We start from the raw sequence: 18,077 nt of genomic DNA on the forward strand, positions 1-18,077 counted from the left end.
AAACTATTGTGAATCTTGTTCGTCAAAACTTATGGCCTAATTGCTTTTGATTTGTCAAAATCTGCATAAAATAATAAATATAATTAGTTAAATTGCTTAACTTAGAATATAATGTAATTATATAATATTTTTGAATTGGATCAGTTTGATTCCAAACCGAAATCTAAACTGAGTGATGTCGGTTTGCAATCCAATAAACCGAAACCAGTTTTTTTACTAATGAAACCGATCCAAATGGTCGGTTTGGATCGGTTCGGTTAAAATATGCCCACCCCTAACTAGAGGAACTTTGAACAAAATTAATTGGAAGCCTTTATTCATTTTTTGAAGAAAATTACGTGCCAACGTAACCAAGGCTTTTATTCATCTTCGGACTATGAATTTATACAAAAACATTAACAAAAAATAACAAAGACACAGCTAAATGATAGCAACAAGTGCTGATTTAGTGGACCACTTCTACAAGTAAATAAAAACTAAATATGTATTTTGACTATAACAACAACTATCCTGTTGAATAGGACTCTACAGCAGTCACGTGACAATTAATTTCTCCATAATATTATTATTAGTAGAAGTAGATTTTCAAAATTGTCTTGATATATTTCAAAGTTGTATTATCAACGTATATGTATCTAGATTGTAACTATACTTTAAAAAATATAAAAAATTTTAATTATTGCACAGTAATGTAGAACAATATCTATAAAATAATATTGTTAGGACTAAGAAAAAATATTATTTTAGATAAGTTATTTATTTATTATTGAATGAATAGTTTATTAATTTATTGATAAATGAATATTTATTAATTTAAAGAGAGATTTGTTTTTGGTTTTAAGAAGAGTTTGTTTGGTACATGCACACACTAATAAAGAAACACAAAAAGTGCTTCCTCAAGTCAATAGTATTTGCTTTAATTGCTAAGGTGCATAATAATGTAGCTTAGTTAGGAAATTTGTAATTATATTATAGCTCCGTTTGGTATAAATTTTTAACTAGAACTTATTTAAGGAGGGCTTTTGTTAATAGAGTTTTTATAAATAAAGATTTAACAAAAAAAAATATAGTTATTTAATTGTCAATGTCCAAATTGATTAATTATTGTTCTTTTTGTTAACATATGTTTGTTTTACTTAATATTAAAAGTTTAGTTTACAATTACGCCGGTGTCAAATCAGCAGAGCATTTTTGCAGCCAGTCACATTATACATCATATACTAATAGCATCGGTAGGGATGGCAAAACCCCCGGCCGGGTCCGGATATAGCAATGACCGGACCCTGCCCGGATGCAACCGGTCCGGGTCTTAATCCGGGTGCCCAAATTTTATATTTTTTAATATTATATGTGTATATATTTTTTAATTTTTGGTAATTTTATAAGTTTTAAATTTATTTCAATAAAATTTGACATGAAAATATAAACTTTAAGTGTTTAAAACTTTATATATGTATAATAAATGAGTCAAATAAATATAAATATTTAAAATAATATATATTTTATAATATTTTTTTAATAAAATCCAGGTTCCAAGTTTATCAAGTGATGCCCAAGACTGACCCGGCTTTATACCCGGGCCGGGTAATACCCGGCCCACAACGACCGTGTAACGCCCCAGTCCGAAATCCAAGGGCAAATATGTCCACAACTCAAATATGAATTTCAATAACTCTTTACAACTGATAAAATTCGACCCTCAAATACAAAAGCCAGTGGAATGACTTAAAAATTTAGCCAAACCATCCACCATCCTTAATTCAAATCCATCTTCTCACTCTTCATGAATCAATCCTGACTTCTGGAAACTGAATCACAATAAACTATAATGAGCATAAAACTCAGTAAGCAAACCAGTTTTTCTTATACGAAAGTACATACATACTTATACATAATGCAGATTGATGATATGCCATGATCTTTTAGAAATACTGTAAATAAATTCATAAAAATCTCTTTCTTTCGCTTTCAAACTTTTTCATTTTCTTTCGATGAAATACATATTATGCAATTGTGGCACTTTGTGCTGTGCGTGGCACTTTGCACCATGCGCGACACTTTATGGCGCTCTGGCCTTGAGGAGGTGGCCCCTGCATAGTCTCAAGAGGTGGCCCCCACACAACTTCAAGAGGTGACCCCCAATGTAAAATCTCATAAAATAAAAATTCCGTTTGCTAAAATCAACTTTCTCATTTTACAGAAAACATAATGCATTTTCGTGCTCATGTCAATGAAATATTCACACATACGTGTGCCCATGTCCATAAACACACATAACAACACATCACATAAACACATGAGCAGAGACATAGAAATCCATATTTATACATATCAAAGTAGGCTTTTCACACAAGTCAAACATATATATTGTTTATTGTGATTCGTTTCGAAATCTAGTTTACTTACCTCCTAGTATCCTCGAGTAACAAATGCACATCGATATCATCGGCCTCTTGATCTTGATTTCTCTAAACCTTTCTAAATTAAGGATTTCTCTACTCTTGTTGTTATGACTTAGAATGGAAGAGAATGAAATTTCTAAGTTGCATTCAAAATGAAAAGTGGTGGGGGGTATTTATAGGATTTCTTAAGGCTAATGGATGGCTAGGATTTTGCCTCCATAATTCTTGATCAATGATTGAAGTTATCCTTCATAAATACCTTACTAGTTTCTAGACTCTTATCTATCTCTACAACTTCTCTTGCATCATCACTTATGTCATTGATTATGTCATCTTTACTTAGAATTAAATATCTAAGTAAAGATGAGATTATCCTCTTAAATGTCTTGCTAAAATCTAGAATTCTTTAACTTTCTCCACACTTCTTCTTACATCATCGCTTATGTCAATGCTTACGTCATCATTCCTTATGTCATCATTTCTTAAATTAAATATTATAAACTCAAGGGGCTGGTTAGCTTAAAAATAAATCATACTATATTTAAGAGAATTAGGGTATTACAGCCCGGGTACGGTCCGGGCTGGTATTTTTGCCACCTCTAAGCATCAACAAGAGTTTTCGATTGTTGCAACTTGCAATGCACGCGATGCGAGAAAATGAGAATCTTGTTTAATTGCAATAATGACAAACCTAATCCTTTCATTAGGAGTAAATTAATAATCGTTTGTTATAATTGAATATGTATAAAGAAAGGACAATTCTATTCATAGATTCGACTTATTTTTTGTTTAAAGTAATTAATCATTCAACCATCTTCATTTTCCTCTGGCCAATGCCCTTGTAGATTAGTTGAAGCATTTATTACTTATTTCAGATAATTACAACATCCTTTTCGCTAATTAATTATGATTATGTACATTTTCATATAGCAAGTGGCGTTGTAGATCTAAACTACGTTGCTATTTCAATACGTTAATTAAGTGATTCTCCTCATTGTCATTAGCGTTATAAATAGGAATTAAGCAAACAGTACACAATGCTGCAGCAAGGTGTGGGTGGCTAGAGTTTTGCAACCACCCTCGAGATCTTGTGCTGCCAGTAGTAAAAGAATTTTAAGCCAATTTGGTAAGCTCTGGTCAGCACAACATTTGGGGTAAGAAACTCACTTGTTCCATTAGACTTTCGAGTTATAAATGTTTTTTTATAATTTACCTGCTGAAATTAATTGTGAGTATGCCAAGTTGCTTGACAAATTGACCCCGCAATAATAGAACACAATTTTCACGACATTTACAGTAGAGGGTGCATCGTAGGCTAATGAGGAGGGGCATGTAATTAATAGGATAGATTTAAAACCCATTGCTAAGGTGTGGGTGAAATTTCTGAAATCCAGGCTTATGCCAACCACCCACACCACTACTGTTTCACAGGCAAGGTTGGTGCTATTATATGCTATTGTTAGAGGGCTTCCCATAGATGTGGGAAGCATTATCGAAAAAGAAATTCGAGATTGTGCCATGAAAAACCACAAGGTTGCTGCCTTGTTATTTTCTTCTCTCATAACCAACATATGTGTAGTATCAGGTGTTCGTCTTGATGCAAAGGATGAACATGTCAAGAATGATAGTTCTATTATTGCACGCACCATTGAGAGAATTGCTGGTGAAAGTGCTGGAGCAACAACTGAACCAGCTGCTGTAACAGGAGCGAGACGAGCTATTGGGCTAGAATAGAGGATACAAGCACTGAGCACCAGCATCACGTAATGTGTTGAAGCTCAGCAAAGGGAAAATGATCGGTTTAAGAGCTACCTATAGCACCTGGAAAGCCACCTACACCAATTTGCTCTTTTCATGAAAAGCATCCACATGAATTTCCTTGATTCATTGCTCCAACAGTACAATTTTGACACCAACACTATAGATGCTCCAACAGTGGGCAGTAAAGAAGCCATTGAAGAAGCTGACTCAGACAAAGAAGCAGAGGTTGACTCAGAAGATGCTAAACCATCTGACCAACCAGAGGAAGAAGGTGACAAGTCTGCAACTAACAGTTCACCAACAGAGGCAAAGGAAGAGTCTGAGAAAGAACGTGAGGAACCTCCAGTTAAAACCTCTTCCAAACCCAGGAAAAAGCACATCATCCAAGAAGAAGATGAAGATGAACCTGAAGAGGAGCCCCCCATTCCAGTCCTTTCGAGAAAGGGCAAGGAAAAAATAGTTACCCCTCCTGCCTCTGAAGATGAAGCCAAGCAAGTAGATGTAGAAACAAGAGTCACTCGTACACCCGCAGAAGCCAAGCAGCTACTTGACATCATTGCTGTCATCACAGCTGAGGGACATACAGCTGATGCACCAGCTCTAGCTCCTCCACAGCAAATTCCTAGCAAACCTGTTCGTACTAGTCTTAGAAGATCTAGCAAAAGAAAAGTCAGCACTTCTGGAGGCACTGATGCAACAGCCTCACCAGAACAAAAAAGGACCAAATCGGTGTCAACTAAGCAAGCTGCCCCAACTGCAACCCCTCCCACTAGCCCATTGAAGAAAAAGAAAAAGATTTTGCCAGCCACCTCTCTGCAAGAATCCCCAAAGGATAAGCTGCGAAATGCGTCCAAAAAGCGCTGATGTCATCACACTATGTTGCAGCAGTGCTAAAACAAAAGGGAAGTATCCCATTCCTGCTAAGTCATTTTATTCAATTATGAAAAACTTTTCTTTCATTATGTTTTCATTTTGTGCGGTTTATTTTCTAACTTTCTCTTCCATGTCCTTATCGGGTTGTGTGACTTTGGTGTTGTGTGCTTGTGAGGACACAACACCATTTAAAGTTTGGGGGGGTATATCTCTGGGTGTGTTGGATATGTGTTGATGCATGTGTTGTGTGAAGCTCTGCTATCTAATATTTGTGTATAGATTTGAAAACCTAACGAAGATAAATTGAGTGTTAATTAGTGATTATAAGAATGCCGAGTAGAGATAGTTATAAATGGAGAGTGAAGTTATGTCCTGACACCTAAACTTTGGTGAAGTTTTATGAGAATGCTGAAGCAGAGCCAAGAGAATAGAAAAGATCTTAAGTTTGGGGGAAAAGTTAGATGGATTGTGCTTACTATGAAATAAATTATGCTCCAATGGCTCAAGTTGCCGAGTAACCAGAGCTGAGTATGTACCCCATATGCAGATTTGAGTCCAAAGATAACAAGAGTTATGAGCAGTGTTGTAGCAGCTGTAACAAAAAAAAAACTAATATCCTCTGTATAGGATATTGAGTAGCCAGGTCTGTTCATGAGCCCCATGTTCAGCCTTGAGTTAAAAGATATCTCTAGATAAGATTATGTTACAGATATTGCTACAACAACTCTGATCTATGCATGGCTTGGGTAATTGGGTGTCATCATTACAATTGATTGGCATTCACATGAAAAATAAATATTACAGTGAGGAGGGTTGAATACTCTTAAGTTTTCATTCTTAAATAGAGCACAGTTTGAGTATGTGAGATTTATGCTGCCCCATATATGAATAAAATTATGCTACCTCTAAATTACATGCAATCTCTTGGTAATGTTGTAGCATCTCTGGAATTCAATCAAAGTAGCACACACACACTTTGGCCAGAAGGAAGCTTAAGTTTAGAACTGATTTACTATGGTCATTTTGCATGATTGGAATTGTGACATGAATGCGGAAGAATCCTTGCAAATTTGATAAAAGAGCTAAGTTGTGTGTTGCATGATTGTGCGTGAAGTGTTAGTATGTTGTCATTACTTGAGGACAAGTAACGGTTTAAGTTTGGGGGTGTGACAACTCTATGAAATGAGAGTTATTACGACAATTTTAGACTCAAATCAAGACCACTTAGAGAGTAAATGATGTGTTTTTATTATATTTTGGTTATATTTTGCATAAACATCCATTTTAGTTGAGTCTTAATAAGTTTTGCTTGATTTAAAGTAATTTGTGCTCAAAACATGTGCATAATGATAGGTTTTCATAAGTTCATAATTCATAAAGGGATGCTGAGATATTAGGCTAGCAAGAAGAAGAAAGAATATGGCCACAAAAGAAGTGAAACACAACCGAGAATGGTGCAGTGTTATAGCTATTGCTGGAGAGACAATTGTTGTAGCAATCCTAGAACACCGAGGGAGAAAACTTAGCGCGGGTTAGCTGCAGAATGGCTCATGTACGCCCGATACTTTTTGTTTACCCTAGTTTTCAGTTATAAAAGGAGGCGCGCATCACATAAAACGGTAAAAGGAATCATCATTGGAAATTTTGGAGAGAAAAAAAAGGAGAAGATCAGAATTTAAGGGAATCGAAGCCACATCATTGAAGAATCCAACATAGTTATTTGGATTCACTAGCTATCATTCTTCTCTTATTTTTTCTTCACTCTTTGATTAAACCAATGTATTTCGTGACCAATATGTTGCTGTGTGTTTTTCTCTTTCAGAATATGAACTAAACTTACTTGTAGTTGAGTGACAAACAATCTAATGGGTTCTTGACTGTTCTTATGAGTTGCTAAATAATTCCTGTAGCATTTTACTCTAGTAGTTATTATTATAATTGTTATTTTAGTTGACCACCCATTTAATAGTTCAAGTTAAGATAGAGCTGCAAAATGGCATGTCTTAGTAGATATTATTGGATTAATACCTGATCTTAATTTAAGTTTCCTGGATTAAGTTTATCTTGAATCTCATAAGGGCCATACTTGAAGTTAAGATTTGTGATAAATTAGACATAGGTATTCACCTTGTAGGGTGGAGAGAATGGATGTTCATAGTGCCATGCTGTAGGTAGAATAACAATTTGTCATTGCTAAGATACTTACGAGTATGAGAATTCCAATATGCGACAGCTGAGGATGCAAAATAATTCTGCCCAGTGTTATAGAAATTGTTATAGCAACTGGTGTTAACTTAATGAAAAGTAGTCAGCCCATAAAGAGAGTTTGATCATTCAACTACCTCATTCTCATTTGATTCTCCGGCACACTTTTATTTAATTTATTTCATTACTGTATTGTTTCATTTTATTCTCTTGCAATTATCAATTTTAATAGTAACCAACTTTACAATTGTTCCTCTCGGAATCAAGGTAGATTGCACTATTGTGATTGCTGTAGCATTTCTAGTAACATCAATCCTTGTGGAGACGATCTTAAATATCCATCATTTTATTACTTGTTGTGTACACTTGCACATTGGCATCAATAGCAATTGATTGAAAAATAACCAACACTAACAATTGAGTTCCATTTTAAGTCACAATACAATGTGTCATTTCTCAATGTTGTGTCATTCATTAATTAAGTGAAGAATTTCAAAATTAATAATTAATTCAGGCTTAAATTAATATTTAAATGTTGGGATATCTAGCATCACTCAATCACAATAAACAATAACCAATTCAAATTGAAACAAGAATATTGTATTTTCTTTAATTAATTATGATGCAGAAGCAAATATTTTGCTTGGGTTTTTCACTTCTTGATTTTGATTGGGAAATTTACAAAAATAACCTAAAAACTTTTGTAATTTTCACATTTAACCCTCCAAACTTTTTCCTATCAACCTTAGCCAAAAACCCTCTCAAGTACCGAAAATACCCCTTCCATTCTCACCAAACTTCCTCTCTCTCATTCCTTTATCTCTCTCTCTCTCTCTCTCTCTAACCAACGATTCCTCTCCCAAGATGGTCACTCATCACTGGTGGCTTCCCGGAGTCCATCCTCGATAGCCAACATCACCAAAATTTCGGTCAAGATCTGAAATCAAAGATTAGTTCAAAAACCCTAGATTTTGAAGCATGTTCTATTTTCTATTCTTCTTTTATGTTGTGGTTTTCTTGTTGTGTTGGTGATGGTGAGTGAAGATTGAAGTGTTTGTGATGTTGATGGCATGGTTGAAGTTGTTGATGTGGTGCATGGGTGAAGATTGAAGTTGGCATGGGCTTGGTGCTGGGAGGCATCGCGCCTAATTAGGTGCGACAGTGCGCCTAATCAGGAGCGACAACTCGCCTAATCAAGCGTGACTATCGCACTTGATCTGGGCGACAGTCAGCCTGTTGCACCAACTTCACATAAAAAAAAAAAAAAATTGGAACTTGGTGCGACAAGCTACCTGTCGCACCAACTTTAGTGTGATAGGCTTGGGCGACAGGCAACCTGTCGTACCAACTTACAATTTGTTTTTTTTCACATGAAGTACCTGTCGCACCAACATAGAATCACACTGAAATTCTTTTGTAGCACGAAATCAGATTGACTCTATTTCACTTTGTTAGAATCGTGTCAAATTGGTGTTGGATTCGAATGGATTCGGCTGTATTTGATCGAAGTTCACTTTTATCGTTCGTCATTGTCGTCTGCCATTGTCGTTTTCTATTGATGATTCAAGAGTGAAAGGCTGTGTTTAATTTGATAAAGAGAGAGAGGAAAAGTTGTGTTTGGTTTGATAGACAAGGGTAATTTGGGGAATAAACCTTGTGTTTGGCTAATTATGATAGGAAAAACTTTGGAGGGCCAATTGTGAAAATTACAAAAAAATTTAAGTTATTTTTGTAAATTTTCCTTTTTGATTGGAAAAATTTCTGAGACAAAGAAGTATTTTGGATAATTTTTTCGGGATTGAAACCACAACTTGGTAGAGGAAATTAATTGTGGACAAATTTTTCTTATATTGTAGGACCTTTTAGTTGGAGTAGTGATGGCTTTGTCTTCATTTTTGGTTCCTTTTGTGTCGGCAGCCCCTTACTATTCTCTTGACCCTGAGTTTGAGATGGAAATTTATCAACCACCAACCCCACATCCACAAACAAGTTGATTGAAACAATTGCTCTTTTAATGAGTTAGGTTTCAGTTCTTATCATTTGTCTATTATTTCTTTGAAACATTTATTTTGAGCATTACTGATCTTAATTATCATTTGTCTATTATTGAAGAATTTCAAGTGGCCACTTTTTCTCCTTTTAAAAATATGTTTATTTTTTGGAGTGATCAAACGGGTGCAAAATCAAGTATTCACTGGTCTGTAGTTTAGCCAATGATAGCTGATAAACACAGTTGAATATATGATACAATTAGCTCTTATTTGAGTATAAAGGGACCTTTCTTATTTGAGAATATAAATTTCCCAATAAAGTTGAACTACGTTACCCTGCTCCATGCACATACATACATTAAATGTTAACGGCGTGCAAAAACTTGATGTTGTCATATTCGACATTTCAAATTAAAAAATATGCAAGCCATCTTCGGTGAGCATTACGTTTTTATTGAATAATTTAAATGGCTAGTAAATCTTGACTCTTGAGTTCTTGAGCTTTAATCTAAATCAAATCTATTATGACTCAATGTATTTATTTTTTTGTATTCGTAGCAGTAATGCAGGGGATTATTTACGCAACTCATATTAGTGACTGAGATGTTCGCCTCCATCCAATTAGAGAAAAAGTGACTGGGTTCCTATAAAGGGACTCTAACCATGATGAGAGTACTCAGATTAAAAATATTTGTAATTAAATTGATAAATTCAAAGGTGAATATCTATGCTTATTATCTATTTAACAACTAATATATAATTATATATTCATTTAAATATCAAGGACTATGCTTGTAATTAAGTTGAAATATTGATGAAAGCAGCTTTACATTTGTATATTGCTCATCTACTAACTTTTTTAACTTCATGTACTTTTTTTTAATGTTGTTTAGACCTCAAAATATCTTAAAGATCAAACAGTAATTTACCTAACTTTTTGAAGCTAACTGCCAAAGATGTTCTATTAGACAATGATAACGTAGTTATATACATTAAAAATGATATTTTTTTTTTTGTGAAAAGGGATTATCATTCAACATTTTAAAATATGAAAACATATGGAAGATAATTGTAAATTGATTGAATGAAAATATTTCAATCAAGATGGTTGTAAATTGTTATCTCATTGAAAGTTTTCTAAATTATACTACTATTTGAACTTAGTCCCTCCTGGTACCGCCGCCATTTCTACTTGAAAGTCATTTAAGTTTGTGTTAGCTGCGTATAGGTTTTTTTTTTTTTTTTTGAAAAGAGGTGCCTATAGCTTGAATAACTATTTTGCACATGAATTGTTGTCCATTACAGCAATTTATTTAATTTTCTAGAAGATTGATCTTTAACTAGCAAAGCATACCAGTCCAAAGCTAGCCCAATATAGTTGAACTATGTTACCCTGCTCCATGCATATACATACATTAAATGTTCAATACCCGAAGGTGTTTGAACATTTTACAAAAATTCTCGCAATCTATCGGATTAAGATGATCGCTTTCTGAACTGTAATTCAGAAAAGATTGGATGTACATGTCAGAATGTTTCAAAGAAAAGAACTCAATCAGATCATCCAAAATGATGTACTGTTTGGCATTTTCCATTGATTCCTCTTCCAATCCAGGCGTCCAGAAACATCCCGTCAATGCTGCCGGCAAAAGTAACGCAGCACATGCAAAAGTTGGAACATAGCACGCCTTAATTGTGCCTCCCGCTCTTCTCTTATTCACTTGAATGAAGCCACGATCGATTAGTTCGTTCAAGTAATGCTCGGCAGTTTCCTCTCTGTTGTATGGTGTGAAACCTTCAGCTACACAAGCTGATATAATTGCCTGGTAGATATCTCAATGCCTGGATGAAAGCTGAGGTTGTCCCTCGATCAATAAGTGAGTGAATTCGTTCCTTCGCTCTTCGAAATCAAAACCATTGTCTCTAGGCGGAATTTGTTGCAACCGATTTCTAATATCAATGATTTTACTGTGGATTCCGACAAGAAGAGCAATGCAAGTAGTGCTTTCACTTTCACTGCTTTGCTGCTGCGTGATGTTGATGAAGAATGTGTCAATAGCTTTCTCAGATTCACGGACAAAGTAATTGATGTCTTTCAGAAGTTCCCAAATGTCTGTTCTTTTAACATTTTCTAAGTGCAAGAGCTGCCGATAACGCGAAGGTATTTCGTCTTCATCGAAATGATCTCTAATGAGTTGAACCAAAACCCGAGCCATGTCAGCTTCATAGTTTACCAGCAGAGTAGTGGCAATAATTTCGGACTCCGTAAGAAGGTTTTGAAAAAGTGGAGTTAAATTTGTTGAATCAGGCAACGTTAACGTGCCTTCTTCACCTGCTAACACCCTTTTCAACCTCTCACAAAATAGTGTGAGGTTAATTTCCATATCTTTCCCTGTCTCAGTAGTACTCAGAGGTACGTATTGTTATTTGTTAGTGTTGATGACGAAAGCTGAATATCAAAGGATATAAATAAAACAAAAGTTTTTTTAGATTGAGAATGGATGGATGCAAAGAATGACTGATATTAAATGATTCTATAAATGAGATGTGCAAAGAATGAATGATATTAAGTGAACATCAAGGATGGGAACAAAATTTAAAGGTAATTTTTTTTTTAAGTACTTTAAAGTCAAAATGACTAATTCTTGAGGACACAACTCAACAGACCAATATAAACTTTTGACGTCCCATTTTATTACTTTCCAGTGCTTTTACTTTTGCTGTCTATAGCCCTTCTATTCTATTAAGCAGAAAATATTTCTAAGGCACTCTCGGTCCAGTAGATAACTTTGGTATTTATTATCTATTTTCTTTCCATTTTATGTATACCCCGAACTTTACCTCTGATTGGTTGTAGATTCTTTTGTTGCTTTGGGGTTAGGGGATGGTTTTCATAACTATTCAGTTGATCAATGCAGAAAATCACCATCAAGAAATGATAAAGGATTGTTAGTTCTATCTGACAAACAACATTAATATGAAGGATGATGATTGTTCTGTTCAAGAGTTTATAATGACATAATTCTACTTTGGTCTTTTAAAAAAAGTAATCTAGAAACGAGGAGTATGTGGGTGATGATTTTTACAAAATAAATTACATGCGTAGTGATGATTTTGACACATGAAAATGAAAAAAGAAATATAAATTGTGAATAATAATTGAAGTACCTGCTATTGTTATATTGAGTAATCAAGGACTTCAATATTCGGACGATATAAGCAACACAATCAAATATTAGTTGGAAGGCATAGCAAAATTAGAACGTAGAACAAACTGGGTATTGATAAATGGATGGTTTTGGAAGAACTGAAAATGATGGCATAAGTAAACCAAAGTTAAGAGAAAAGAGAGAGAGCATTTGAACTTTACTTGTAAGTAAAGGCAAATTTCTTGGTTCAAGAAAAGATAAGAGATATCAAACTAGCAATAGGAAAAAGGAGGAAGGTTAAGACAGCATCTTAACAAAAGCTAAAGAAAAGAAAAACTTAGTTCAAGCAAAGAACAATGTGCTAATGTCGTGTAATCTTGTTTAATTTCTTTTTCTTCTCACATTTTCCAGGGCTTAAATAATACAATATACATTTTCAAGCAAAGAACAATATGCAATTGCAGTACTTCTGAGCACACAACAACAAATAAATAATACAGTATACATACCCACTAAATTAAAAAATATATATATTATTCAAGTTTGTGGACAATACTGTAGCCATGGCGTTGTCGAAATCTACTGACAGCTGAAACAAAGAAAGAATGGATGAATGCTGGATCACAGTTGAAATTGAAGGTCTGGTAGGTGATGTTTCCCTCTCAGATTTTACCTAAACAAATACAAGAAAATAAGAATCACAAATGAAAATCTGCTATTACACTGTTCTTACTTATTAAAATACAGAGGTTTCTTTGTTTCTCTGCAGCAATGTCCATGGCTATTAGAAACAAGAACAATTAGACCAGCATTTGCAAGAATCCTTTAAGGTATTACTGCAGATATAAATCGACTGAGGAAATGGAAAAATTGAATACCAAATTAGGCAAGTTAACTGAAGATTGAGTTATCATAGAAGAATAAAACTCATCCAATTCAATCCATCAAATTCCATAACGATACAACTGGATGTCATACTGCTGCTCCATATCCTCAAGAGCCCGTGGATTTTGCCTCAACTCTAGCTGAGGCCAATGTAAGTCCAATTTGCAAAAGCTCTTCATGCACCATAGCTCTTCAGGAAGCTTTCTCAAGTAAGCACAAGGGTTGACAATTATGCTTCCAAGTTTTGGCATTGCTCCAGCCCCTATCGTCCACTCCTCTAGCCAATACATTGATTTCAGGTGCAATACCTTGAGCTCCGGGAAACCACAAGAGCAAACACAAGCCAGTTTTCTTCCTGAATATGAGTTCTGCTTCAATTTCAGCACTTGAAGGTGTGGAAGCTTGTCTAGTGTTAGCATGGTATCCTCCAATAATGCAGTATTTGATAAGCTTAGATGGATCAGACTTGGAGAAGCTGGTATTTAGACAGGGCCATCCGAGAGAGCTACCACCTCTTGGTTTCATTCACCAGCTTCAAGCATTCAAGTTTGTGTAGTTCGCATAGGCTTTTGGAAACCCCAGAACGATAATAACTCAAATCTCCAGATACTAAGAGTTTGAAAATGAGGTAGTCTGCCTGTTAAAGTAGCTCACTATGCTGAACAAAAGAAGGAGAAAAATAAGCTGAAGAAAATACAGGGCAAGAGTATTAGCTGTGCCAGCTCAACTGACAGCTCAGCAAAATCAGTTAAATTTTGTTACAAGCCCCCTGTGCATTGTGCTGAAGATTAGTTAGTTTAATAATGATTAGTTTTAGATTAGTTAAAATGTAATCATGATTAAGATAAATAAATAAATATATACATATATATATATAGCTGCTGTACTGATATCATGGATTAAGTGTTGAGAAATAAAATTCATTCAGCATTTCCAGAACTCTTGATTTTCTTTCTCAGTAGCCAAACAACTTCAATCTCATTTTTTTTTTCAACAATGAGTTCTCAAACCGCTCAGGTATCATTTTCAGACATTCTTGGCCTTGTACTCACCATCAAAATGGATTGGTTGAGAGAAAACATAGGCATATTGTTGAATTAGGTTCAACTCTGTTGGCTCAAGCTCAACTTCCTTTTAAATTCTGGTGGGATGCATTCCATACTGCTCTATATCACATCAATAGATTACCATCTTCTGTTTTCAAACTTTCGACCCCATATGAGAAGATATTCAAGCACAAACCTGATTATGATTTTCTCAAATGTTTTGGTTGTATTTGTTATCCTTACTTGAGAGACTATAACAAACATAAGTTTGCCTATCATTCCAGTAAGTGTATATTCATTGGTTATAGTCCTTCACAAAAGGGTTATAAATGCTTACATTCTGCAGGTCATGTCTATGTGGCATGACATGTTATCTTTGATGAGTCAACCTTTCCTTATGCTACTGAATCTGTTTTTCATAGTCACACAAATTCTGATTCTCATTCTTCAAACTTATTTACTCCACAGCATGTCTATTATCTTTCTACTTTACCTGTCATACCAGTGTTTCTAAATAACAACACTGATAATCTAAACTCTACAAAACTAAAATGCCAGCTTTTTGGTGTTAGCGATAGGAAACAACTTACCACAACCATTAATTATCCATAATTTCATTGTTTATCCTCAGTTTTCTTCATAAATGTTACAGCATTCATCATGAGAAAGTGCAAGGGCATCTCAAAAGTTCTGAAATAATACCTCAATTCTATTGCAAAAATAAATAATCTCAAACAAGAACCAATAATCATATTTCGTTACTGTCAAACACAATGCATCTGAGCAAAACATTGGAAGCCAACACCAGAATACATATGAATAAACAATTAAAGATAGAGAAAAAAGGCTTAAACGTTGGGGGAAAAAAGTGAAAAAACATGAAAGACAAATTACATATGTGCAGTAACCATCGAACTTATCAGTGACAGCTGCATCCATTACATTGCTCCAACAACACAATGTTCCTATTGTGCATAATTTACATTATAGGCAAATATTCTTATACCATCAAAGGCAAAACATGACACTAACAATTGATCCCCCCCCCCCCCCAACAACAAAAAAAAAAAGGAAAAAACAATATGGAAAAGATTGAAACAGATAAGGCTACACTGAGCACAGGATGCCATGAAACATAATCCAGGAACCAAATTAATAAAAAAAGAAGCCAAACCATTATTTAACAATCTGTTTTGTATCTGGGAAAGTCTGATAAAATCTACTTAGGGATAATTAGAGAACCTCAACTATTAATCACACCTCATAAATGAACTAACATTAACCATCTACCATCCCCACGTCACACAAACATTCTCGATACTTCTGAACCTAATACTTCCATCTTCAATCGGGTTTTTTTTGTGGGGGGGGGGGGGGAAGCTATCAATTTTCTAAGCTTGCTTAGCTTCTGTGTGGGATTGAAATGCTGATTTCGAATCACTAACAGTAAAATTGGAAGCTCATGAAAAAACAGTTTTATCTCAAAATTACATCTCGATATAAATTCTCTTTTCATTTCCTTCAACTTTCTAATTAAGCTTAAAAAATGTACCTTCAACCAAAAAGGGGTTTAAAATTTAAAATATAAAAAATAAATTCAGATAACAATAATTAATTTAATTAAAAATATAAATAGAGTTACAGAGAAAGACCTAATGTTGAGTCCTTTGGCGCAAGTCTCTTCATAGGTCCGAACCATTTCTTCGGGCGTGGGTTTCGGGTCTTTAGGAAACTCCATAGTTATAAGCCAGTGATTGTAATCGCAACCCTCGAACAGAATCGTGTCGGGTGTGATCTCGTCGCCGTCCTTATACAAGTGGTACGTCTTGTTACCCGACGGCGTAGACGAGAGGGAGATCGTCGGGGACGATCTAAACGGCCTAGATTGGATAATGATGGAGGAGGAGAAGATTAGCGATGACGACGCCGATGAAATGGAAGGGTTTACCAGAGGAGTGGATGCGAAGAGTGCAGGGACGACCGCAGAGAGAGAGCGTCGGAGAGCGGCGACGGACGGTAGTGACCAGCGGAGGCGGAAGATGGCGGTATGGGCCATTGCTTGCGCGTCAGTGAGTGTCTCGAGTGAGAGAGTGAAGGGTTTTGTTTAGGGTTTTGGGAAATGAAAAATGCCAATGTTTGATTTTGTTGGTACAATAATAATAATAATTTGTTAATCAAATATTTTCTTAAGAAAGATAAATTTCTACAAATAAATTTATATTAAATCAAATTGTAAAAATATCTATTAGGTTTAATTTCTAATTAATATTATTATTAGTAGAAGTAGATTTTCGAATTAGTCTTGATATATTTCAGAGTTGTATTATAAATGTATATGTATCTGGATTGCAATTATATTTTTAAAAAATATAATTTTTTTAATTCTTGCACAATAAATGTGGAAAGTATCTACAAAATAATATTATTAGGACTACGAAAAAAATATTATTTTAGAGAAGTTATTTATTTATTATTGAATGAATAATTTATTAATTTATTGGTAAATGAATATTTACTAATTTAAAGAGAGATGTTTTTTTTTTGTTTTAAGAAGAGTTTTGTTGGTACTTCTACATACTTATAAAGAAACACAAAAAGTAGTTCCTCAAGTCAATTGTATTGCTTTAATTCATAATAATATATCTTAATCAAGAAACTTGTAATTATACTATATCTTTCTTTTTTTGTTCAGTTTGGTGAGACATTGTGATAAATCATTGGATTAAAATGCATTTCTAAATGAAAACTTGTTAAAACCTAATTTATTTGGGAACCACATTTTATTTGTCAGTTGTATTTCTCAACTTAGCAAGTTATTTCTAACTTATCGGTCTTTATTGGTTCTCCTAAGTGCCTGTTTGGTATAACTTATTTAATAGCAATAAGTGCTTATTTAATCTCATAAGCTCTTATCATAGTTTTTGTTGTTGTTTGGTTGTTTTTCTAATAAAGTTTTTCTACTAGCAAAAGCTCAAATTTTGAGTTTTTGGGAGTAGAGATTGAAAAACTTTTTTAAATGTCAAAATATTTATAATATCCTCTATTTATTTAACAATATTATTTATTGTTTTCATAATATAACTTTAAAAAATTTGTCTATTAAAGTAATTTCATAAATTTTTAATAAAAGTTCTTATTGACAACTAAATAACTAAACTTTTTTTAGCAAAACCTCCACTTAAATAAGTTCTACTTGAAAAACCGTACCAAACGGAGCTTAAAGTTAATAGTCTCACATCTCCCGCATTTGATATCTTACTGGTATCAGCGTGTTACCTAAGATTGAGATTCATTAAAATCCTCAATGTAATCGGTGGAACGAATGGATTTCTTCTGTTCACCAATACACCAAATTTTTTGTAATTAAATTCAAAAGTCAAGATCTATGCTTGTAATCTATTCAACAGCTAATATTCTATTTATATTTACTTAAATATAAAGAGCTATGCTTGTAATTAACTTCAAATGTGATCAAAGCAGCCTTGCATTTGTATATTACTTATTTACTCCCAACTTTTTTTTTTGACTTCATATACTTTCTTTTCATGCTATTTACTCTTTTTTTTCCCTCTCTGACAATTGAGGTAGGGGGTCAAACTTGAAAGTATCTTAAAATCAGACAAAAATTTAACTATTTTTGTTTTTTAGATAACTGCTAATATGCTCTATTAGACAATGATAAGTGACAACCTAGGTGTTTGCATTAAAAATGATATTTTTTGTGGTGTTGATAAAGAGGTTAATTATGATTCAACAATTTAAAAA

The 18,077-nt window shown here is 34.1% G+C and overlaps 3 protein-coding genes across 12 annotated transcripts in view; 1 reads left to right on the forward strand and 2 right to left on the reverse strand.

The window, feature by feature from the left end:
- The window catches only part of LOC127902639 (probable disease resistance protein RF9), a 91,613-nt gene that overhangs the window by 60,873 nt on the left and 12,663 nt on the right, over window positions 1-18,077 (reverse strand). The window lies entirely within an intron of this gene.
- On the forward strand, window positions 4,272-5,027 carry LOC107178722 (uncharacterized). Its single transcript, XM_052441026.1, has one exon. It carries the CDS (start codon window positions 4,272-4,274, stop codon window positions 5,025-5,027), a length of 756 nt encoding a protein of 251 aa, XP_052296986.1.
- Window positions 12,749-16,460, reverse strand: LOC112497546 (multiple organellar RNA editing factor 1, mitochondrial-like). 2 transcript variants are annotated; one of them, XM_052442349.1, is made up of 2 exons: window positions 15,965-16,460; window positions 12,749-13,054 (listed from the first exon to the last, which is right to left on the reverse strand). In XM_052442349.1, the coding sequence occupies exons 1-2, from the start codon at window positions 16,366-16,368 to the stop codon at window positions 13,051-13,053; spliced, it is 408 nt and encodes a 135-aa protein (XP_052298309.1). In that variant the 5' UTR covers window positions 16,369-16,460; the 3' UTR covers window positions 12,749-13,050. The 2 variants fall into 2 exon arrangements, with proteins under 2 accessions (XP_052298309.1, XP_052298308.1); XM_052442348.1 differs by lacking the exon at window positions 12,749-13,054 and adding an exon at window positions 13,061-13,924.

Source organism: Citrus sinensis, chromosome 5, assembly GCF_022201045.2.
Source record: "Citrus sinensis cultivar Valencia sweet orange chromosome 5, DVS_A1.0, whole genome shotgun sequence".
Taxonomy (NCBI): domain Eukaryota; kingdom Viridiplantae; phylum Streptophyta; class Magnoliopsida; order Sapindales; family Rutaceae; genus Citrus; species Citrus sinensis.

Bases quoted from the DNA above. Each gene is read 5' to 3' on its own strand.
- LOC107178722 (XM_052441026.1), top strand. From the start codon at position 4,272: ATGAATTTCCTTGATTCATTGCTCCAACAGTACAATTTTGACACCAAC.
- LOC112497546 (XM_052442348.1), bottom strand. From the start codon at position 16,368: ATGGCCCATACCGCCATCTTCCGCCTCCGCTGGTCACTACCGTCCGTC. The intron at 13,925-15,964 runs GTCTTTCTCTGT...TCTTTTGTTCAG, and splicing joins GCCAAAGGACTCAACATTAG to CATAGTGAGCTACTTTAACA.